General features: G+C 34.5%; 1 protein-coding gene across 2 annotated transcripts in view; it reads right to left on the bottom strand.

Moving 5' to 3' along the window:
- The window catches only part of NAV3 (neuron navigator 3), a 227,241-nt gene that overhangs the window by 110,981 nt on the left and 94,021 nt on the right, over window positions 1-22,239 (bottom strand). For both annotated transcript variants that reach the window (XM_070947671.1, XM_070947672.1), the window contains exons 7-9: window positions 20,495-20,634; window positions 15,479-16,511; window positions 9,300-9,415 (exon numbers count right to left, since the gene is read on the bottom strand). In XM_070947671.1, the coding sequence (XP_070803772.1) occupies window positions 9,300-9,415; window positions 15,479-16,511; window positions 20,495-20,634 (1,289 nt within the window). The remainder of the gene's footprint in view (window positions 1-9,299; window positions 9,416-15,478; window positions 16,512-20,494; window positions 20,635-22,239) is intronic.

The following is a 22,239-nucleotide window of genomic DNA, read 5'->3' as shown; positions in this document are numbered from 1 at the left end:
GCATCAATATAGATCAGATCTAAAGCCTTCAGACACAAAATTCTGCTTTGATGACATTACACAGGGATATTATTTTTGAATTAAATATTTTGAAAATAGATTAGATTAGATTAGAAGGTAAATCATTGCCTAAATAAAAAAAGCTTTACTAAGTTGATAATTAAATTTTTATATTAATGAAATGGAAAATTATTAATATAGAATAAAAATAGTTGTGAATGAATTGGCAGTCATTCTGACGAGATATAATTCACATTAATATTTAGAGCAAAAACCCAAGGTGGCATCTTCATACCATCCTTCCCAAATTGTGATAGAAGGGAAAGCTACCATGACTGTCAAATACTCCCATGTGTCAAGCTCAAACAGAAATCAAATTGCTAAAGTTTTCCTATTTTGCTGCTTCTAGATTAGTTTAATATAGCTATATTTTAAGAAGAAAATTGTGTAACATTGCTGGCATGCCTTCAAAATGCCAAAAAGTTTTTAATTAATGAAGTCTGCGAATCTAACAGAAAAAAAGAATGTGATACACCCTGCTTCATCATACTATATAGGCAGAAATGTGCTGTAAGTATATTGTAAAAGAATAGTAAGATGATTATTATTAACCAAGTCTTTTCCATGCAATACATTATTGCTTAGTAACTATTTTATCATGTTAAACAGAAGTTAACTTACCCAAATAATCATTGTAAAGTGCTTGTTCTAAGTCTCCAAGCATTGTTCTTATAACATCCTCATCAAGCTGTGCAGTCCCTTCACGTAAACAACCTTCTTCTTCCACCACCCAGTTTTGGCTAGTAATTTTTGACTTAAAGGGCACATCTTCTTCACTCAACTTGCTTGTCTCCCCTTGAACAGTTTCATCAACCAGGTATCCTCTGAGCCTTTTGCATGAGGCTCTGGGTCCAACAGGTGGTAGTTCTTCCATTTCCCATGCTGACTTGTTGCTGGCATGGTAAAGGGACTGTGCTGATTTTGACAGTGCTTTAGAAAGTAAGCCTCTACTCCCAAGCTCTGACTGATGAAGAACCTGGCTAGACTTGGAAGCGCTGCCAAACCAGTTTTCTCTGCATGAAAATCTCTTTTTTTCAGCTTCATTTAGGAGAGTAAGATTAGTCAGAGATTTCTGTTTCTGGAGACGAGCGCCTCTGTTTCTTGCATCCTTGCCTCTGAACACTGAAAGTTCAGCAGATCGTTGCATACTTTTATCCAAAGGCTCAACACAAATTAGATTTCACATTTCTAGCTGTCGAGAAGGCAAGATTTTTCAGCAATAGAACTAACCTTTCAGCAGTACCCAGTTTACATGCCCTGTAGCTCCTCATTCCTCCAGTGTCAAAAAAAGCACAGCATAAGCATTCCAAAGTGCAGGCTCTTAAGGACTAGACAGGCACAGTCATTTTGATTCTTTTCATGCTAAGCTAGTCTTTTCCAGCCCTGTTAATCTACAATGTTATAATCATTTTAGAGGAATTTCTTTCAAGCAGAAGATAGTTGCTTAAACAATCTACTCCAGCACAGAAATAAACATAAAAGCCAGTGATGTTTCCCTTTTATCATCCAATCCTCCTCCTCCTTTGGATTGATAGGACTCTCCGTGGCTGCTGTTTTCTGAAATCCAAAAGTAAACTGCAAGTGCCGATGACCGTCTTCTCCCAGGCTCCCTCACCAGATCATGACTGATTCCTGTGTGCAGATCTTTACTTTGGATGGCTGATAGAAAAGCAAGTGCAGCCAAGCACGTCAAAGCTCAATAAGACCCAAATTAACCAAGGAAGCAAAGCTCTGTGAAAGCTTCCTTGCATTTTAGTATTCAACCTGCATTCCCAGATCTATGGCTGTTCTCTGTAACTGCAGTGAATGCTGCTGGCTGCCATGGCAGCAAACAGCTTGGCAAATTAAAACAGAAGCACCCAACCCTCTGCAATTCTACAAATCCTGAGTTTAAGGATACAGCATAAGCTAAATGGGATGAACATTAACTTAATGCTCCCTGGAATGCCTTCCTCCCTTTTTTCCCTGCCTAAAGTTGAAGTGGCTTTTGGATCTTGCAATATACTGAAGAGGTCTCTTCCTATAGTGTAATAGAGAATTTGATGAAAAAGCAATATCCCTTTATGTGGAAATGCTAGAAAGAGAAAAAGATTTTGTTTCTTTTATACAGTAAAGCTTTTAATTTCTGATTCATTATGAAATAATTAGAAATGTTAAAAAAAAATTGGAATCTGCTGAAAATATCAATGTCAGATGGCACTGACTACCAAGTCCCAAAGTAGAAATTTTAGGTAGGGGAAAATATATATATATATACATTTGCATAAAATATATGTGCATAAAGGTAGCTCAAGAAGAGAGAATGTAGTTCTTCCCAAAATTTAATCTTGCAGCTAAAAACTGCATAGATATATATGTGATATGAAAGGATGCATATGTGATTTAAGATTACTTTTTATTAGTATTTAGCACAAATTTTAAAATAAATCTTATCTGACAAGCTGAAATATATTTGTAACACTCAGCCACACCTATAGATATACAAAACTTCCAGAACAAAAATAATACTAATAAAAATGTTCCTACAAATGAAAAAAAGATAGGAATGAATTTTTATTAGCTTGAAAAATTGTGTAAAAATATTGACCAAAAAAATATTGACTTTACAACAAGGTGCATGTATATACCTAGCCTATAATATGAAGTGTGTACCAATTCTCTGCCAAACCTCAGACCAGGTACAATTATAAATCTCTATTCTACAGAATCTATCTATCTTGCTAGCTTCAGCCTTAAAACATTATTTAAACTTTGCTTAAACCATGCTTTGCATTTTGATTAGTTCTGACTACCAATTTAAAGATATTAGAAATAATATGTGATCTTGGACTTTTACAATAAGCATGATGGGAGAAGCAACATGCCTATGTTAATTCTCAATAATACAGAAAATCATATATTTAATTCATGGATAGTTTTTGTATACATGTTATAAACTTTAGATGAAATACTAATTTAGTTTTCAATTGCATTCAGTCATAATTCATAAAATGCAATCTACCTTCCAAAATGACAATTGTTTTTGGATTTCTCCTTGCAGAGAATTTTAGAACATTTGAAACAGCTACTCTGACAGCATGCTCGAAGAAGTAATCTTATTCTATTTAGGCTATATCTTTTGTTCTGTTACCCACATAATGTCGTAAATAAAATATATGACTAAATGTAACATGTTGCTTATGTCAAGATATATGAACTATTGCAAATATTTTTTAAAAAATTAATTTTATAGGTTTTCATCAAGCCTTCTATCCATCTGCAGTATAAAGGCACAATTAGGGCTCCATCTGGCAAGTATAAAAGATAGGAATGTGTAATTAACCAAAACTTATTCTTTTTGGGGTAATTTACAACACAAATTATATTTTGTTTTGAAAAAAAATATGAACTGAGTTGACCACTAAATATCAAAAAAAAAAAAAAAGAATTAGCAAGTGCATTTCAAGGAACCTTAGACTTTACTTATATATTACCAGAATGCTGCCTTTAATCTAAAATAGTGCTGCACGCACGCACACACATGTCTGGGTTGAATAAATAATAGCTAAATACACAAAACTGTAGCATATTTTCTCAAATAAGAGAATATAACTGCATAGCATAATATTTAAATAGACACTCATTTATAGTAGTCAGGAGTTGAGCAATGGTGCTGGCATTTTAAAGAACAGAAGCAATAATGGATTACAAACATCTATCCACACAAATATATATTTTTACTATCCATCTGTCTGTTTCTCCTTCTCTCCCTCTCCCTCCCTCCCTCCTTCTCTTTCCCTCCCTCTCCCTCTCCCTCTCCCTCTATCTCTCTCTCACACACACATGAATACACACACATACCAGGCTCATGAAAAGTCAGGGTCAATTAACTATGGGTGGATTTTGTGTAAACCAGCAGGCAAAACAGTCAGTTCTTTTCTTTATGTTTTAATGGGTTTAAGCCATGTAATACACTGAGAGAAAAACAATGAAACTGTTTAATATATAAAGTAAAAACAAAATGCATAGTATCAGTCCAATATTAATAGCTACTAACAGAGCATGTAAACATCATCGAAAAAACACAACAAAGAATGTTCTTTCTGTGCCAATTCAGGGAGTTCAAACTGCCCAAGGAGCTGCTGATCCAGTTCTACAGGGAATTATTGAGTCTGTCATCTGCACCTCTATAACTGTCTGGTTTGGTTCTGCAACCAAACAAGACAGATACAGACTTCAATGGATAATTAGAAGAAAAAACAATTGCTATCAACCTGCCTTCCATTGAGGACCTATATACTGCATGAGTCAAAAAGAGGGCTGTAAAAATATTTACAGACCCCTCACATCCTGGACATAAATTGTTTCAACTCCTACCCTCAAAATGATGCTATAGAGCACTGCACACTAGAACAACTAGACACAAGGACAGTTTTTTCCCAAACATCATCACTCTGCTAAACAAATAATTTCCTCAACACTGTCAAACTATTTACTAAGTCTGCATTACTATTACTATTAATCTTCTCATCGTTCCTATCACCCATCTCCTCCCACTTATGACTGTATGACTGTAACCTTGTTGCTGGTATCCTTAAGATTTACTTACTTATTTGTTCCCTATGACTATCATTAAGTGTTGTACCTTATGATTCTTGACAAATGTATCTTTTCTTTTATGTATACCGAAAGCGTATGCACCAAAACAAATTCCTTGTGTGTCCAATCACGCTTGGCCAATAAAGAATTCTATGTCTGTGTCTGTGTCTGTGTCTAAATGTCATAGCTCTCATCCACAGACTTCATTCAACAGACTTTGTAGACAAGAGCCAAAATCATTATCTCACCCCTTCCCCCAAGTTATGGATATTTTTGATACATAGGAAATTGTTTAGGTAATTTCCATATGCTAACTTTAAAATGCATTTTTACATCATTTGTATAATGATCAAATTATGCAAATGATATAGTGTAATATGTAATATGATATAATTAGCAAATGATTTCAATCACTGCAAATGATCTACTTTTGGATTTAATGGACAGGAATAACCTATAGCCTGTTCCCACAAGTGATCTATTAAAGTAAGGTTTCATTGTTGAAACAATAAAAGGGCAAGTCACCATTCAAGTCTCTTATCTTTCACAGTGGACAGCATCCACTGCCTGGGATAAAATGAATGGAATAAGAATGTTTAAACATTGCATCCACTCTGGTACATCCTTTTTAAGAAAGCAGGAATGTTTAAAACCACTGTGACTGTCATCAGAAATAATGATATCTCATGAGAAATTCCATTATCATGATGGTAAGATGCCAAATAGCTAAACATTTTGTTTGTTGTTGCTTTTGCACATCAATTTATTCAAGGAACAAAAAAAAACCCTGCAGATAATATCAAAATCAGCATGACAACATGCCTACAAACAGGAAACAATAATAAATATTCCCTGATGATGAAATATTCATATACATAAAAAGCACCTACTCCATAAGTGAACTATTCAAAAAACAATGTTCATTAGATACCACATGTGAATATTTGCAACCTGCTGTTCAAGTAAAAAAATCAACTTATTTTAGCAAAGATTTCACATTCTAGTCTCTTCTGACTCAGACATCTGTTTCCTACCTCCAGTAATTTCTACTTAACTTGAGAATCTCACTATCACTAAAGTAGTAATAAGCTTCCTATAAAGTCTGTTATTCTTTTTTACACTTTCTGTGATAGTCTGGAGCAAAAATGGAAAACCCATTACAGAAAGAAGACTGATGTGTCTCTCTCAATAGCCTAATAACCTGACGATGTCTATATTTCAGTGTGGCAATGGAATACGCACAGGAATGTTGTAAGCACTTTTATATCTAAAAATTTTGTGTGTAACGCAAGTTCCTATGAACATATTGCATATTTGTAAATTCAGATGGTGGGCTGATGACTATTTGTTTAAACTAAATATAAACATTATATTAGTTGTATAATAATATTTATACTCAAATTCTAGCCAATTAGAACATTAAATTTTTAATGAAGTTATCAGCAATTTTAAATAAATATTTTTTAAAAAAAATCAGAATCAGACTGGAGAATCAGATTTTACTGATGTACATTAGATTAGGCCACCCTTGTATTACCAATGGAGAGAACAATTTTTATAGAAAATACAGTTGCTTCTGAGCTTAAGTCACTACAAATTCAGTGCTAATAGAACTTGGAATAAAAGAAGAATAGACATATAAACACGAATGGTGGAAAAGAAGTGATTGTCAACCATTTCCAAGTCTACCCTTATATGGAAAATCTATGCATGGGTACTTAACAAATAGAACTCATTGTGTTTAGCAATGCATCCTCCAGGTCAATTTGCAGATTTAATCTGATTAAAATATAAATTCATACAAAGAATATATAACAAAAATTGCCTCCTGAAATAAAAAGTGTGTGTGTCAACTTTACGTTTACGACACATTTATATGCACATTACATAATTTTTCATATATATGTTTGCATGTATGTATATATAATAGATAAATAGATTACATATAAACTCAAGGCAAAATGTTTCTATTTGATAGAATTTTTAGCATTAGGAATCACTTATTTTGGTTGAAAGATCCACCAAAATGTAATTGTGATAGACACATTGAATTCCCCCCTTTTTTTTCCAAATTTCATTCTTATATTTTACATGCCACTGGAAATAACATTAGCTTGAAATCCTAACTTATTAGCATATTAATATGCAGACATATTAATAAAATTACTAATTTGAAGACACAAAATATTGTAATGATTTTTTTTTAAATAAAATTAAATCCATTTAAAAAGGCCTAGCAACCTGTTTCACACAATGCCAAGCAGATCTCCATGGAAACTCACAAACACAGCTTGAAAATAATAGCTCCCCTTGCTAATTTCTGTCTTGAAATCTACTGTTTAGTTTCCCCTAATTCTAGTACAATATAAAAGGAATAACATCCTAGTTTTTCACACTACAAATTATTAAAGCTATTGTGCCCATGTGTAGTGACTTTTTAACACTAAAAGCCAAATATAATTTAGCCTCTGCTCATATAGCAGTTTCTCATTTCTTGATAATTCTGTATATTTTTTCTGCAGAATTCTTTTTATAATTGTGCAAATAAAAATCTAGAGACTAAGTTCTAGAAAGCATATCTGCCTGATTTAGGTAAAAGTCTTCACCTGTGTCACTATGCTATTATTTCCCTAAACTTCAGGTGCAACATACGGAGGTAACATCTCATACTGATTAGTTAAGTTAGGGGTCCCCAATTTGTGGGCTGAAGCCCGTGGCCTATTCACAACCAGGCCATGTGAGTGGCCAGTTGGTGCACGTGCGTATTTGTGCACACACAGCCCCACTTGCAGCAGCATTGCAAGTGCTCCTTGTCCTACTCATGCAAGCATTGGGTGCTCACACACGCGCCTGCACCCCACACAAAAACATCCTCTCCAACCCAGAAATATTGGGGAACTCTGAGTTAGGGGATTAAATATCTGCAAGCAAGCCATGAAGCTCGGAGAGCACCGAGAATTTCACATACTACATGATGGTCTCAGGAAGTGGAAATAATTTGTGCTGTGTTTTCCCAAAAATAACCTCTAGCATGTTTTTTGTGTGTGCACCCAAAATAAGGCATATCCCCCCCCCCAAATAAACCCTACTTAAGTGTCTGTGCAGCCAGCTGCCCACCCATTCCGTCTGATTGCTTGTGATGCCAACACAAGGTGAGATGAGGTGGGGATGGAGCTGCCCCATGTGCACACCAGCTTACCTGAGGGCCTCCGCAGCCAGGCCATCCATGACCCAAGAACTGCCTTGCTATGGCAGCACCAGAAAACATGTGCAGGAGCACATGTGGCTGCCAGCCCACAAACGATGTGTTGCTGCCGAGGCCATGAGGTGAGGTGGGGGGGTGGAACTGCCCCATGCACCCAGCACCAGATTACCTCAGGGCCCCTGCAATTAGGCCAGACACGCCCCAATAACTGCCTCATGGCTGTGGCTCTGACAGCTCCATCCAGCAAGACTCCGAATGGCTGCTGGCCCACTTCTGCTTGCTCACAGCCACAATGGAGCAGGATGCCCAGTGACACGCTGGTGCCATTGCCACGAGGCAAGGCAGGTGTCAGGGCATGGATGGCTGTGAGGGCCCTGAAGTAAGCCGGTGCAGGGTGCATGGGGCAGCACCACCTCCCATCTTGTGGCAGCGGCACTCAAAAGAAATAAAACATCCCCAAAAATAAGCCCTAGTGTTTATTTTGGAAAAAAACACCCCAAAATATGACCGGGTCTTATTTTTGGGAAAACACGGGTTAAAATGCAAAAAAAAAAAAAAAAAAACAACCCAGTTTGGGAAATGATAAGATTTCTTAATCCTATATATTTCTATAAAGCTGGAAACTAATTATATTAATGTAATTCTGTCAGACATCTAACTGTGAAAAATGCCTATGGAGATTCTCAGTGATCCAGGTCATGGTTATCCCAAAGGTGCTTTTTCAGGAGGCAACAGGATTTTCTGGTTTTTCTTTGAAGACATTTTGCTTCTCATCGAAGAAGCTTCTTCAGATCTGACTGGATGGTGGAGAATGGAAGGAATTATACTCCTTACAGACAGCTGGACATTTGCATTCTTTTAGCAAGTCATTAAGGTCACCTGGAGATTTATCTGTGTTATCAGGGTCACCTGAGTGGTGCAAATGGGTGTGGAGCCTTCTTGGAACTGTTGAAAGTATTGTGTTGTAGTTTGGAGATAGATGATGTTGTATCCCTCCTCCTCTGTTGAGAGAGAGCTGTTCAATTTTGACATAAGTGTCCTCTTTGACCCCTCTTTCAAACCAGCAAAGTCCATATTTTGGACAGAGAAGACTGCTGGTTTGAAAGAGGGGTCAAAGAGGTCACTTGATCAATGGGGAAACCAGATTCAGTTAGTAACAATGTTACTAATTTAGCATCTGCAATGATTCACTTAAAAACTGTGGCAATAAACTTTGCCCAAAAACTGTGGGGCAAAACTCATTTAACAAATGTCTCAGTTAGCAACATAAATGTTGGGCTCAATTGTAGTTGTAAGTAGAGTACTACCTGTACAACCTGTAGTTGTAAGAAGAGTACTACCTGTAGAGTACTACCTATTCATTTTATTTATTTTTTTCATGTAGTTTTTCTATTTAAGTATGGCCATAATAAATCAGAAATATATCACTATTAAGCAATAATTATATATTACTTACCAGATATTTCCTCTAGACATTGCTTGGCAGTTTTACTGTATGCCAAATCCAATTTTGTAGGACTGATACAAGAGTCCGAAGATGGGATAGAAGAACTATCATTTTCCGAATGAGTTCTGGAATTAAAGAGATGGAAGGTAACATCTATAAAATCATAACAGTGATGACTTATAATTCAGTATATGTAATCAAAAATAGAAATATCATTAGCACTTCTTTGTACGGATCTAGAAGATAAAGTGCTAAAAGCTTAATCATGAAACAGAATATTGTATTCATATGGTGTAAATAAAGTAAGTATACCATTAAGATGTATTTGATTAGATTAATTCAGTCAAGGGGTCAAAGACAAAATGTTTCTAATATCTTTCATTGCAAGATAGGAAATGAGACAGAAGAAAATAAGTAAATCAAACTACCACTTAACCACAAATAGGGATGCATGTATTCCAAATGATTAATTCTAGGAATTATATTACTAATAATAATACCACACAGGAAAACAGCAATACATTGCTAGTTAAGACTAATAATGAAATGAGACCTATATTACAAATAAGAACTCAGATAAATTGGTTAGTAGACTGTTATCAATGGCAGAAAAAAAATCAAGAGTTGCAGTTGATGGGAAGTGTAATCTGTCTAAAGAAGACACTTCTTCTAAAAGATGTCTTTGAAGCTTGTCACCACTGAACACATTTTCATTACAACTATTATATGGGATTATACTAATTGATAGGATTATCTTTTGATAATACTACACAAATGTGTATTTTAACAAAATGCCAGCAAGATCACAGAGATAATTTAATTAGACAGCTATTATAACCATAGCTTTCCTCTGAAAAATTTAAAATATGAATTATATTATATTATATAAATTAATATAAATTATATAAATTAAACAATAAATACTGTGATCCCAGATTCACAATTGTGCTAAACTGTATCAACTCCCTCATGAAGACACTACCCAATAACCCAGAATAGGTTAAAATTACAAGAAAAAGAGTACTTTTCTTCCATTCTCCTTATAATATTAATTCCAAATAATTTGAATTTAGCTTTTCTAATCATTTTATTCACAAAACAAAATTTACCTCTGTTCACATGAGGTTAGTTTATTTTGAAAAAAATAAATTTCACTATTTACAGTCTTCAATTTAAAAAAATAACATCCACCCAACTAGAGGACACCTTGGAAAGCTTTCTTAAAAACATGCCTTTTGCAAAATAACAACCTGTCAGTTCTTCTGCTATATTTATGACTTCCAAGTTGCTTATCTATTGTTTTTCTTTTTCAAAAACCATCTGCAAAGGATAGGAAAACATAGTTCTGAACAATATACACAACCATGCTAATATTTTTTAAAAAATGAAATAAAATGGCATCATATACAGAAACTTGTAGAATATAATGTGCTTGAGTTATTCTTTAAGTCTCCCAAGAAAATATGCAGGCAGATATTTTCTCTCATTTTAGCATCTGCTTGTATTGTATCAGGCAGTATCTGAAGCAAAAAATTGTGGTTCAGATGTAGCATTAAGGTTGGCATCATGCTCTAAGCATGAGCTTGGCTAACAGGCTCAAACGATTCATTTTGCTCATCCTTTACACATCCTCTCATAAATGAATAAATAATTTTCTGATAGGTTTTGAACTAAGAACCCAGTGGTTTTCTTTAAAAAAAAAAAAGCCACACAAGTTCATTTATACCTTATTAACTTAAGCAATTGGGATAAATCACAATTGGGCGAATTTGGACATACTATACAGTATTCAAAAGTGGTTCCCCCCCCCCTTCTGCTTTGCTAATGTGAAACATGACTAAATATTATTGTGCAAGGATGACTTCATTTAATAGATTTGTAGGTTCATCTAAGTTTTAAATGTTATTATTGTCTAGTTCTTTATAATGTTGCATACCAATTAAGTGTTACAAATCTGAACACTCAATAAAACTCAAGCTATATTTCCCAATGAATGACTAACCAGAAACTCTCTTGGGTTGGTAGGAAAAAAAATCTATTTTGATTTTTTTATGAGTGCCCGTTCTACACAAATCTGGTTATACCACAAGCCAAGATATTGCCTCTACTTTACTTTTCTCATTTTCTTTTTTAACTAGTTGTTCCATCAAATCAAAATTCTCATTACTCCTTTTATCTAGTTACTACTTTGACATATTATATTCCAAGGACATGTACTGTAGTCTGACCCCAATTTACCTCCATAACTTAATGATTATTATTGCTAATTGAGCAAGAATCTGACTTTATACTTCTATTTTGAAAATCCATTATTCTTTGAACAATGTTTTTCACAAATATGTCTTACCCATTGCTCTCATATTCCAAAAGCCTTGTTGTTAACATGTGTTGCAGCTTTTTGGGATTTTAAAGCTTCAATAAAATTGGGTAGGGTTTTTTTTTAGTATTCATATGTGCATAACTATAAAACCATACTTTACATAATATAACAATAAAGAATATTAGGAAAATTGGAAATGAAATCAGCTACTTACAGATGAGCTAAGAAGTTAGGACAGAGAGCTTAGGAAGAAAAGCATCCCTTGATTATTTTCTTGTTTTTTTAATTTGTGTTTCCATTTATTATATCCTAAATCTGTACATTTTTACAGCATATATAATCTGAGATAAATATTTTAACCAAAAATACATCTATGGAAATAATTTAGCCTGTTTTGCTGAGAACCCTAGCTTTGAGGGCAGAGTTTGGCATGTTGCCACTTTAATTTTGCAACAATGACTGCAAGTGACACAAACTGTTAAATTTACTAGCATGCTGGTGTCTCTAATTTGCCATTTTAGGGATAGAACAGCTTGCAGAAAGCTCAGAATTACAGAGCTTGTGTGTCAACTATATATCAAAAATCACAGAAGTTATAGTGGGTGTTGAAAGGAGATAAAGCAGATTTATGCAGGAAAAAATAGATGATTAAACATCAATCAAAACAGCATAGCTCACAGGTACCTTCCATCTTTTCAGTACTAGCATTGACAATTGAGCGATATGAACCGATTTCTGAGTTCAATGTGGAACATTTCACTTAAATAGCACACATATTTTTTTCAGGGTTTTTGGCTACACCAATCTGATCCATGTGCATCAATCTGAGCACATAAATATCTTTATCAAACTGTGTCCTTTAATGAATAGACATTTCTTTCCATTTCAAATTCAATCTAGAACACAGGAAAAATATCAAAGGAGAAAAATCCAACTTTTTTCCAATTTACTGGAAAAAGCAGCAAATCGAGATAAAAAAGCAGCAAATTTAGAGAACTGTGGGCTTTCTACCTGTGGATGAAATGACTTTGTGCCACTTAAATGCCTAAGTAACATAGTCAGTAACAACTTATACTAAGATTTCTGGTTACTATCAATAATCTCTTTAGTTCTTTAATTGACATATGTAAGCAGCTGATTTATATATTTAGATAAAGGTTGGCTTCTTAAATGAATTTTCAGATAATTTAGTTTCAGTCAGTAAAACTATATCAGCCTGGTTGCTTATTTGAAGTACAAATACATGAATGATCAATGATCATTCATTTTCATAAATTAACAGTTTAGAAGCTCAAAAGTAATTATCAGCCTTATATGTGAAAATAGTGTTAGAACCTAGAAACACCTTAGAAGAATGTCATGAGCTCTGGAATAGTATTTTCACAGCCTGAACACCTATAATAGCATAATGTTATTTTAGCACAGAATGGAAAAATTGAGTTATAGAACATAAAATTGGTATGATGAAGTAACTACAATAGCCAGTGGGAAAACAATGGGAAAAACTCAAAATCCAGCATTAGCAAAAAAAGAAAGAAAGAAAGAAAAATAAATTACTGGAAAGATATAGGGAAATTGTTTTCCAAATTATCTACTTCTTGAGTTTCTTCTAATTAAAAAATGAAGCCCCGAACTGGAACATTTCCTTGGAGGGCAAAATCATGACAAGAAAAGTACAGCAGAATGCAAGCGCTTACATTTTTCATAGCCTAAAAGGAGCCATGAATCTTCTCTGCTATTTTTCATCTTAATAAAACCATTGCTAATTATGTCAAAATCTGTGACCCAACTTTAATTTGAAAAAAGCATGTGATTTTAATTCTTGGTGACAAATATGTTATTTATTTAAATTCTGACATAATCATGAAAATCTTGACAAAAGGCATATTCCTCCTCACTTACATGGGATGCATAAATCCAAATGCAATACTTTAGATACAGTCTTAATGATATCTAAATGATGTTAGAGAATGCCTAGGTCTTTCTTAAGATTTGTTTTCTTAAGGCTGAATGGCTACTGGTCATGATAGTTTATTTATTATTTATTTATTCAATTTATATCCCGCCCTTCTCCAAATGGACTCAGGGCAGTGCACAGACAGAACTAAAATACATACCAATACAAAATTTAAAATTTTTAAAAGAATTATATGACTTTGGCCCAAAATTTAAAACATTCAAACTAAAATCCATTGACAATTTAAAAAGCTAAAAAATAAGGGGGGGGGGTTTCACGCCAGCCCTGCTTGATGGAAAAGAAAAGTTTTTAGGGCACGGCAAAAGACCCGGAGATCTGATATCCTTCATATCTCCAGGGGCAAATCGTTCCAGAGGGCAGGAGCTGCCACAGAGAAGGCCCTCCCCCTGGGGGTCGCCAGCCGACATTGCCTGGCTGACGGCACCCTGAGAAGTCCCTCTCTGTGGGAGAGTACTGGTCGGTGGGAGGCTATCGGTGGCAGAAGGCGGTCCCACAGATACCCAGGTCCTATGCCATGGAGCGCTTTAAAGGTAGTGACCAACACCTTGAAGCGCACCCGGAAGACCACTGGAAGCCAATGCAGCTCACGCAGGAGAGATGTCACATGGGAGTGCCCCCTCGCTCCCATAATCCCCTGCGCGGCTGCATTCTGCACTAGTTGGAGCCTCCGGGTGCTCCTCGAGGGGAGTTACAGATTAAAACTCATTGTCTTTGACTTATTGAGGAACATAATGCAGAGGATACAATGCAATGAAACAATGCATTGACAGATTTCCTATAGTCATCTAATTGGCCATTACAAGAACAGAACAGGAATCTAAATAGACTTTAGTTATATAAAGCTTTTTTCTCTTTTCAGGAAGATGTTAGAATATACTCTATAATAAATAGGGAACTTTAGTCCCTTATAGTTGATTGATATTTTGCCAATTTGCAGCATTAACATTACATGCAAATGACATACTTGATATCATTACTTTCTGTTTAATGGATATTCTATATTAACAGGCAAATTGTCTGTTAAAATAGAATTTTACGATATACAATTTTAGAAAGCATGTGAAACATAAACACATATTTATGAGATTTTAAAAAATTAAATATGTTGTTTATTCTGTGAAATGACCATATTTTTGCTATACGTGTAGGTTTATTGTTACTTTATCTCATGACAGCAAAAACAAATCTGGGGGGGGGGGAATGTCATTATTGAATTATTGCTTGCAAAATTGATGGAAGTCACTAACCAAAATCTGATTAAATCAAGCAAACACTGGCCTTCAATAATACAGAAGGTTTCCGCTTAAAAGACACTTTCTCCAAGTTTATCCAGAAACCGTTATGTCATTTTTAATTCCACTATTGATGCTACAGACTGAGGCTAACTAGTTGCATAGAGACCACATGCAGGCAAAATGCTAAAATAATTTAGCAAACAGTAATTTGGGGTTACTGTAAAATCATAAATAATAATTAAGGTGAAATCAGTACAAGTAATATATCTGATATGGGAAGTAATACAACACTATAATTCTTAATATTGTTGAGATGGGAAAAGAAAAAAAAAAGGGACAGCCTTTTCATAAACATATTTGATAAATATACCAGCAGGAAAAACAAATCCAGCAACACAAACTTCAAGTCCATTGTGCTAATTAAATTTCTTAGGAAGATGTCTCCATGTGATCCATTTTACATTTTTCCCAGTATTTATGTGTATTTATGTATGTATGTATATATGTATTATCTATCTATCTATCTATCTATCTATCTATCTATCTATCTATCTATCATCTATCTATCTATCTATCTATCTATCTATCTATCTATCTATATCTATCTATCATTAAAGACTGTTAAAATTATAAAGTGTGAGTAAACCCAACTTACCTATAAATAAATGGTGCTACAGTGGCTGTATTTGGATGGCTGTATTGTTGCTGCTGAGGAAGTTGGACAACACCACTTCCCGGGACTTGCCCACTGACTGAAGCCATTGAAGGAGAAGAAAATGATGTACTACTAAGACCAGTACTGGCCTCCTTTCCTTCAGAAGCTGAGAGACTGGAAGGAACATAGTTTTTCTCATTCCCTTGGGATTTTGCCGTAGATGTGGGGTGGTTTCCTTTTGTATTTCTCAGTTTTTCTGTATCTTTACTTCCTGAAGATACTAGTGAACTATTCTGCTTCGATGTTGGTACTTTTGAACCAGGTTTTGGTATACCACTAGATGAAGGAATTAAACTTTCTTTCTTAGCTGAAGTTGCTTTGCTCCCCTTGGGAATCAGGCTTGCAATTTTTGAGGTCTTTTTGGCGGGTGTCTCGGGCATCTGTTCCTTTTCCTCTTTTACCATCTTTTCAGTGCAAACTTTATTTTTATCTTTGCTCTTTTCTTCTTTATCCTTTGGCTGTAGCAAAGACTTTTTATTGCTGATATTTTTGCTTCCAGCTTTCGGAGGAGTTAATTTAGGGGATATTTTGGAGCTGTTGGTGGTAGATCCAGCAGTACTGAGCCCACCACTGAAGCCATCCACTTCACTATACTCTAAAAAAGTTTCATCATCTTTGCCACTGTCTGCGGGGCCTGAATTTGATGATGATAGAGGGGGCCGTAAAACAGTCCGAGCATTAACCAGTTTGAATTTCTCTAACATAGATTTCTGCCCAGAGGAAGGTGTTTTGGGAGCTTCAGAAAGAGGTGGTTTAAGCCTGTCTGCAGGTGGTGTAGGTGAGGTTGCAGGGCTCTGTTGCTTCACAGACAGCATGGTAGAGGTGGCACTGTGTTTCACATTCATTGATTTGCTGCGCCAAGGCTTGCTGGCACTTGGAGAGGGGATGGCAGAGACCAGCTGCTGCCCAGTGGTGGTGGGATGCTGTACATTTCCATTTATACCTGCAGATGAGTGAGGACCTTTGGGTGATTCTAGTTGGTAAGAGAGAGAAAATACAATATACAGAGTTGTCTAATGACTTCTAATATAAATGGAGAGTAAAGTGGCAATTGTGTGTTTTAAAATTAAACACGTGTAATTATACCGTTCGTTCTATGATTCACACGGACAAGAAAAACTAGAAGTGCAAAATAATTAACAAGCATGCTCAAAATCTGCCCATGCAAGTAAATAACTGAATAACTGAAACAATATCATGTTTCCCTGAAAATAAGACCCTGATAATAAGCCCAATTGGGCTTTTGAACACATGCCCTAAAATAAACATCCCCCTGAAAATAAGCCCTCCCCGAAAATATTTAAACGCAGAGCTGGAAATCTGGAAAGATGGCAAGAGGAGCCCCATCTTGCTCCACATGCCCCCAAAACAATAAGACCTCCCCGAAAATAAGGCCAAGCGCTTATTTTGGGGTTCAAAAAAATATAAGATAGGGTCTTATTTTTGGAAAACGCGGTAGTAGTATCCTAGAGATTGTTTTGATAACTAAAACCATAATATTTAGTGCCAAATTCATACAAATCTATAGGATTAATATTGTAAATTGCCCTCTCATTTAGGATGTGAAAAGCAAAAGAGTCTTCTGCTGATGCCAGCCCTATCTACCTGCACTTCTATGTTTACCAAATCAGACACACTGATGTTGCTATAGTACTCTTAATGAAGAATCAGTTGCCAAATTTGGGAAACTGTTGTAAAGGTCACTGTAGAAGTCTTCCATCAAGCTGCATCAGCAGCCAAAGCCAGAAACAGTTTAATATAGAGATGATTAAAGCAATCTGACAAGAGACGGCCAGGACTAAAAATAACAGCAAAAACAATTTCCACAAGAAAGGCATTTTAAAACCAATTTGGTCATTTCAGACTTTGAATTTACTATTTTTCAATGAAACTTTTTTTTTTTTTTTTAATTTGATTTATATGCCGCCCTTCTCCAGAGACTCAGGGCGGCTTACAATGTGCTCAGCAATAGCCTTCATACTTTTGTATATTTTATACAAAGTCAGCTTATTGCCCCCACAAACTGGGTCCTCATTTAACCTACCTTAGAAAGGATGGAAGGCTGAGTCAACCTTGAGCCTTGGAGAGATTCGAACCAGCAGTAAATTGCAGGCAGCTGTGTTAATAACAGGGTGCTTTAAACCACTGTAGTACCAAGGCTCTTAACGATTGAGCAATATTTTCTGTATGAGCATGGTTTAGTTTGTTAGTTAAAAACCAATCATTGTTAGTCAACATAATATGTATTGTTTGAGGGGCTTGGGGTGTGTATATTTTACAATTTTAATGTATTTTAGTATTTTTAATATATATTGTTTTCTACTGCTAACCCAATTCCATCCCCAGTAGTAGAAAGAAGATCGTAATGCTCATGAATATATATATAACATGTTCATTTGACATGTACAATAAAAAAATGAAATTAACATTTATTTGGAAGAGGAAGTAATGGAAATTGTGATATTACATGGAATTTGATTTGTACTACATGTCCACACATTCAGTTTATATGGTACGTGGTCATTATTTGCCAGGAAAGTGTTACAAATATTCAGTACAAGGATTTGTGCCAATGACTTAGATCAGAATAGAAAAGCACACGATTGCATTCAGAAAGTTTTAATTTCAATTTACACTATCTGAACCAGAAGCTGAGATCTGAGTCTCCAGAGAAGGGCGGCATATAAATCGAGCCAATAAATAAATAAATAAATAAATCTTGGAAAGTTCTATCCAGCAGCCTTTTCCAATTTTACATTCTCCTCAGATAGGTGAGATTTCAATTACTGAAATTTCCAAACAAAATGGCAAATGAAACTCAAATATGTAATGTTCAATATAACAAAGTAATGCTGAATGACTGAACTACACATTATACTTAATACACTGTTTGGTCTTCTACATGTAGTGTAGCAAGTGGTTTGTATAGTGACCATTTGCAGTTACAATAGTGATGAAGAGATAACTTTGCATACAATTCTTGAATTTATGACCTTTGCAGGTCTCTAAAGCAAAGGAAAGGGGAAGTAAATTCAGAAGCACAGCCACCATTTCATATAGTGACTGTTTCATGTAATAACTGTTGCTGGTCCCAATTGTGGCCACTAAATGAGAACTACCTGTATATTACTATTGGTGCTATTTAAAAGTAGTAAACTTTTTTTTAGATAAAAAAAACTTTTCATTGTGAACAAATTTATAATGGTATATTTTATTTTTATTTATGTGTTATTATTCACATAACCATATTTTATGACAATTAGTTCTAGTTTCAAGAACTAATTCCCATTCCTAGGTCAAGCTTCAAAATCCTTTAAAGTTCTAAATCAAGTCTCTAGTTGATTTCAGTACCAAGTGTATTTTTTCAAAGCCCAATAAGGTTAGATTTGCTGATGAAACACACCAAAAACTCCTCTGATTTGTTGCTATAATTGAATTCACAACAGAGCTAGTCTTCCCTCCTGCAAATCGTTTGGGAAAATACTGCAAATCTATATCTACAATATAGGAGAGACTTGCTATTGTGAGACTGATTTTTCCTAAGTCGAATACTCTTTCAAAAAATCTGTTGCTATAAGGTTAAGTTGCATTCATCACAAATGATATAAAATATTCAAATTGTTGTTATATTCAAATAATATAATTATTTTAAGGATTTTGTTAAAGACACAAAAACAAATAAAGAATTAATTATGGATAATTATGCAAATTAATTTTCCTCTGAGCATTGTGTTGTTCCCGATTCATTTTTAACTATTAACTGATTAACTGATTAAAATACAAATGAAGACAAATATATTTTAAAACACTCCAATTAATGGAGTATTCGTTAAATGCATACCTTCCAAGCAAATGACAATTGGGAACCAGTAATAGTTATTTTCCAACCAAAAAGAATTCTCCAAGATAATACTATTATTTGAAGACATCTACTCCCACCTTGTGGTAAGCATAGTATGTGTTGTTTTAAAAATGTTGTATGCTTAAAATTTCATGTTCCTTTACCTTGAAGATTAAGATTATTAAAATTAGTATACCCTTATTAATATAATTCTATAACTAATTTTGTTTAAAAGTGAAAGATATAGAATTTACCAGAAGAAGGTAATATGTGTCAGTATTTGCATATTAGCTAATGTTCTCCCATTGTTCACTGCTTATATATATACATATATATTTACTATACCTATATATTTCTCATTTTTAAATAGGATATTTTCACAAAAAATTAACATTCTATTTAGGATAAATAGGATATTTTCACGAAAAAATGGTTGCTTGATTGACTATTCAAGAAGCATTTATTTAGACTCATAGACAATCAAGTTTTGAATCTGATTTTCCATTGCCATAAACTGAAGGCATGTTATATTTATTCTGATAAGGTTGCTTCTCAACAGCAAAAATATTGAAGATAACTTTGAAATCTATGGATGTTACTATATATTCTTGAATAGTCACTTTTTGACTTTTGGTTAAGATCAAGAATAACATCTTGAATGTAATGTTACATACACTGCTTTTAGAATTAAAAAAGGGTAAGTCTTCCCTAAATATCTCACTTTGAATATGTGAATAAATAATATATGAATAAAATATCATATAACTTTTAAAAGACTCATGATCATATCCAATTTTTATGTTCAAAATCTAACTCTGAAGAATATTTCCATATATACAGTACTGGTATGAGGACAACTAGAATAAAAATTATGTGCCCTCATGATGCAGTTTTCTTCAGATAGAATTGAGACATTACTTCAGCACCTTATGATTACTCTGGGTCCCATTTTCAAAAAAATGAGCTTTCTGGTTACCATATTTGAAACAGCCCAGGTGGCTTTATGTATGCTAATTTAAAGTTCTACAAAGCTCAAGGCCAGGGCAATGTCAGGAATTGTGGAGGCATCTCCTTAGACTTCTGGTTCAGTAAGACAATGTCTATTAAGCACTCACCTTTTTCATTTCCATTTGCATATTGCAGAGGTTTGTTTTTGTCAATGCTATTAAAGCTCTGACTTCTTCGATTTAAATTGGAAGCTCCCTGGACTTTGGTACTGCTGCCTGCAGCTGGCACCCTTGAAGGCCCAGGAAGCCTAGAACAGTACAGTCAGAAATAAATGTGTTGCAATTGTAAACAGTTGTAAGGTAACATGGTTTCATAAATAAATTCATAAACCTGATTAACAACAACAAACATTCATGTGCTTCAAGGTTAGTTAGCCACTGCCACGGAGTTATCAGTCTCAAAAGGCACAAATGGAGGATAGATGCTGTATAGGATCACAAACACATAAGGACTCTTTGCATTTTCCATTCATAGTGCATAAATGAGTCCCTGGATGCTTCTTAAGAGCCAAGGTGGAGCAGTGGTTAGAGTGCAATACTGCAGGCTACTTCAGCTGACTGCTAGCTGCAATTCGGCAGTTCAAACGGCAGTTCAAATCTCACCGGATCAAGGTTGACTCAGCCTACCATCCTTCCGAGATTAGTAAAATAAGGACCCAGGTTGTTGGGGGCAATATGCTGACTCTGTAAAACCGCTTAGAGAGGGCTGTAAAAGCACTATGAAGCGGTATATCTAATAGTCTAAGTGCTATTGCTATTGCTATATGCAATTCAATTTTTCCCAATTTTTTCTAAGATAATAAAAGTCAATCTTAGTGGAGAGTTTATTTGAGAAATACACTGCATAAACCATTTCTTATATAAATATAGGTATGACAGCAGAGTAGCTACGGTGGCAAAAACAACAAAGATATCTGTGGCATTGATAAATAATAAATATGTAAGCTTTAAGCCACCATAATACTCTTTGTTCTTTAGCCTATTTATAGGTAGGTATTTGATGATGAGTTTACTGATTTCTGTGGTTGAGAAGCTTTTGTCTGGAAATAAAAATTGTTGTATTAAAATGAACCATCCACCACAGTTCCAGTCAAATATTGCATTTGTTGGTGTTTGCTGCCACCATCTGAAACTTCCTGGTTAGTAAAGTTAATAAAAATGCCACTGTCTACACATTCACATTATGCTATGTATATTTCATGGCCTGGTTTAGTGATCTTTTTTAAAAGACAACTTCAGATTATGTCCATAGTCATAAACATAGAGATTTTCAGCATCAATGGAATTTTATTAATATTGAAGTCAGATACTTTTGTTAAAAATAAAAATAAAAAACCACTATCACAATAAGCAATAACTGAAAGATAACACAGCATAAATAGAAAAAAAGCATACTTTTAATATTTCTGTGTGTCTGTCTTTTAACTATATTTCCTCCAGAAAACCCTGACATTTTTCTACATAGAAATTATACATTATAAAAAAAATTAGTCTTGAATTGCAACGGCTTATCTAATATTTCCATTTCATATTTGACTGCTATGATATAAACTGCAGTTTTATATGTCTCAGTGTTTAGCTTTCAGGAGGATATGTTCTGGTAGTTACTCTGAGTTATTTTTGTCTATGCTACAAGAAGAGCAGATTGTTTCATTTCTAGAAATTTTTTTTAGATACAGTAATTTTATGACTTATGAAAACGATCTCTAACTACCAAGTTAATTATATTTGACTATGTTAAAATCCATGTGAAATATAAAATATAAGGGCATTTTTCACAATATAGAAATTGAATAAATAAATAAATATATTAATTCCATTTATAGATATGCCACCCATAGAATCATTTTAAG

Source organism: Pituophis catenifer, unplaced genomic scaffold, assembly GCF_029215685.1.
Source record: "Pituophis catenifer annectens isolate HBS135680 unplaced genomic scaffold, rPitCat1.0.hap2 SCAF_7, whole genome shotgun sequence".
NCBI lineage: Eukaryota > Metazoa > Chordata > Lepidosauria > Squamata > Colubridae > Pituophis > Pituophis catenifer.
The sequence above is the reverse complement of the archived record's forward strand: the minus strand, read 5'-3'. Positions and strand labels throughout refer to the sequence as shown.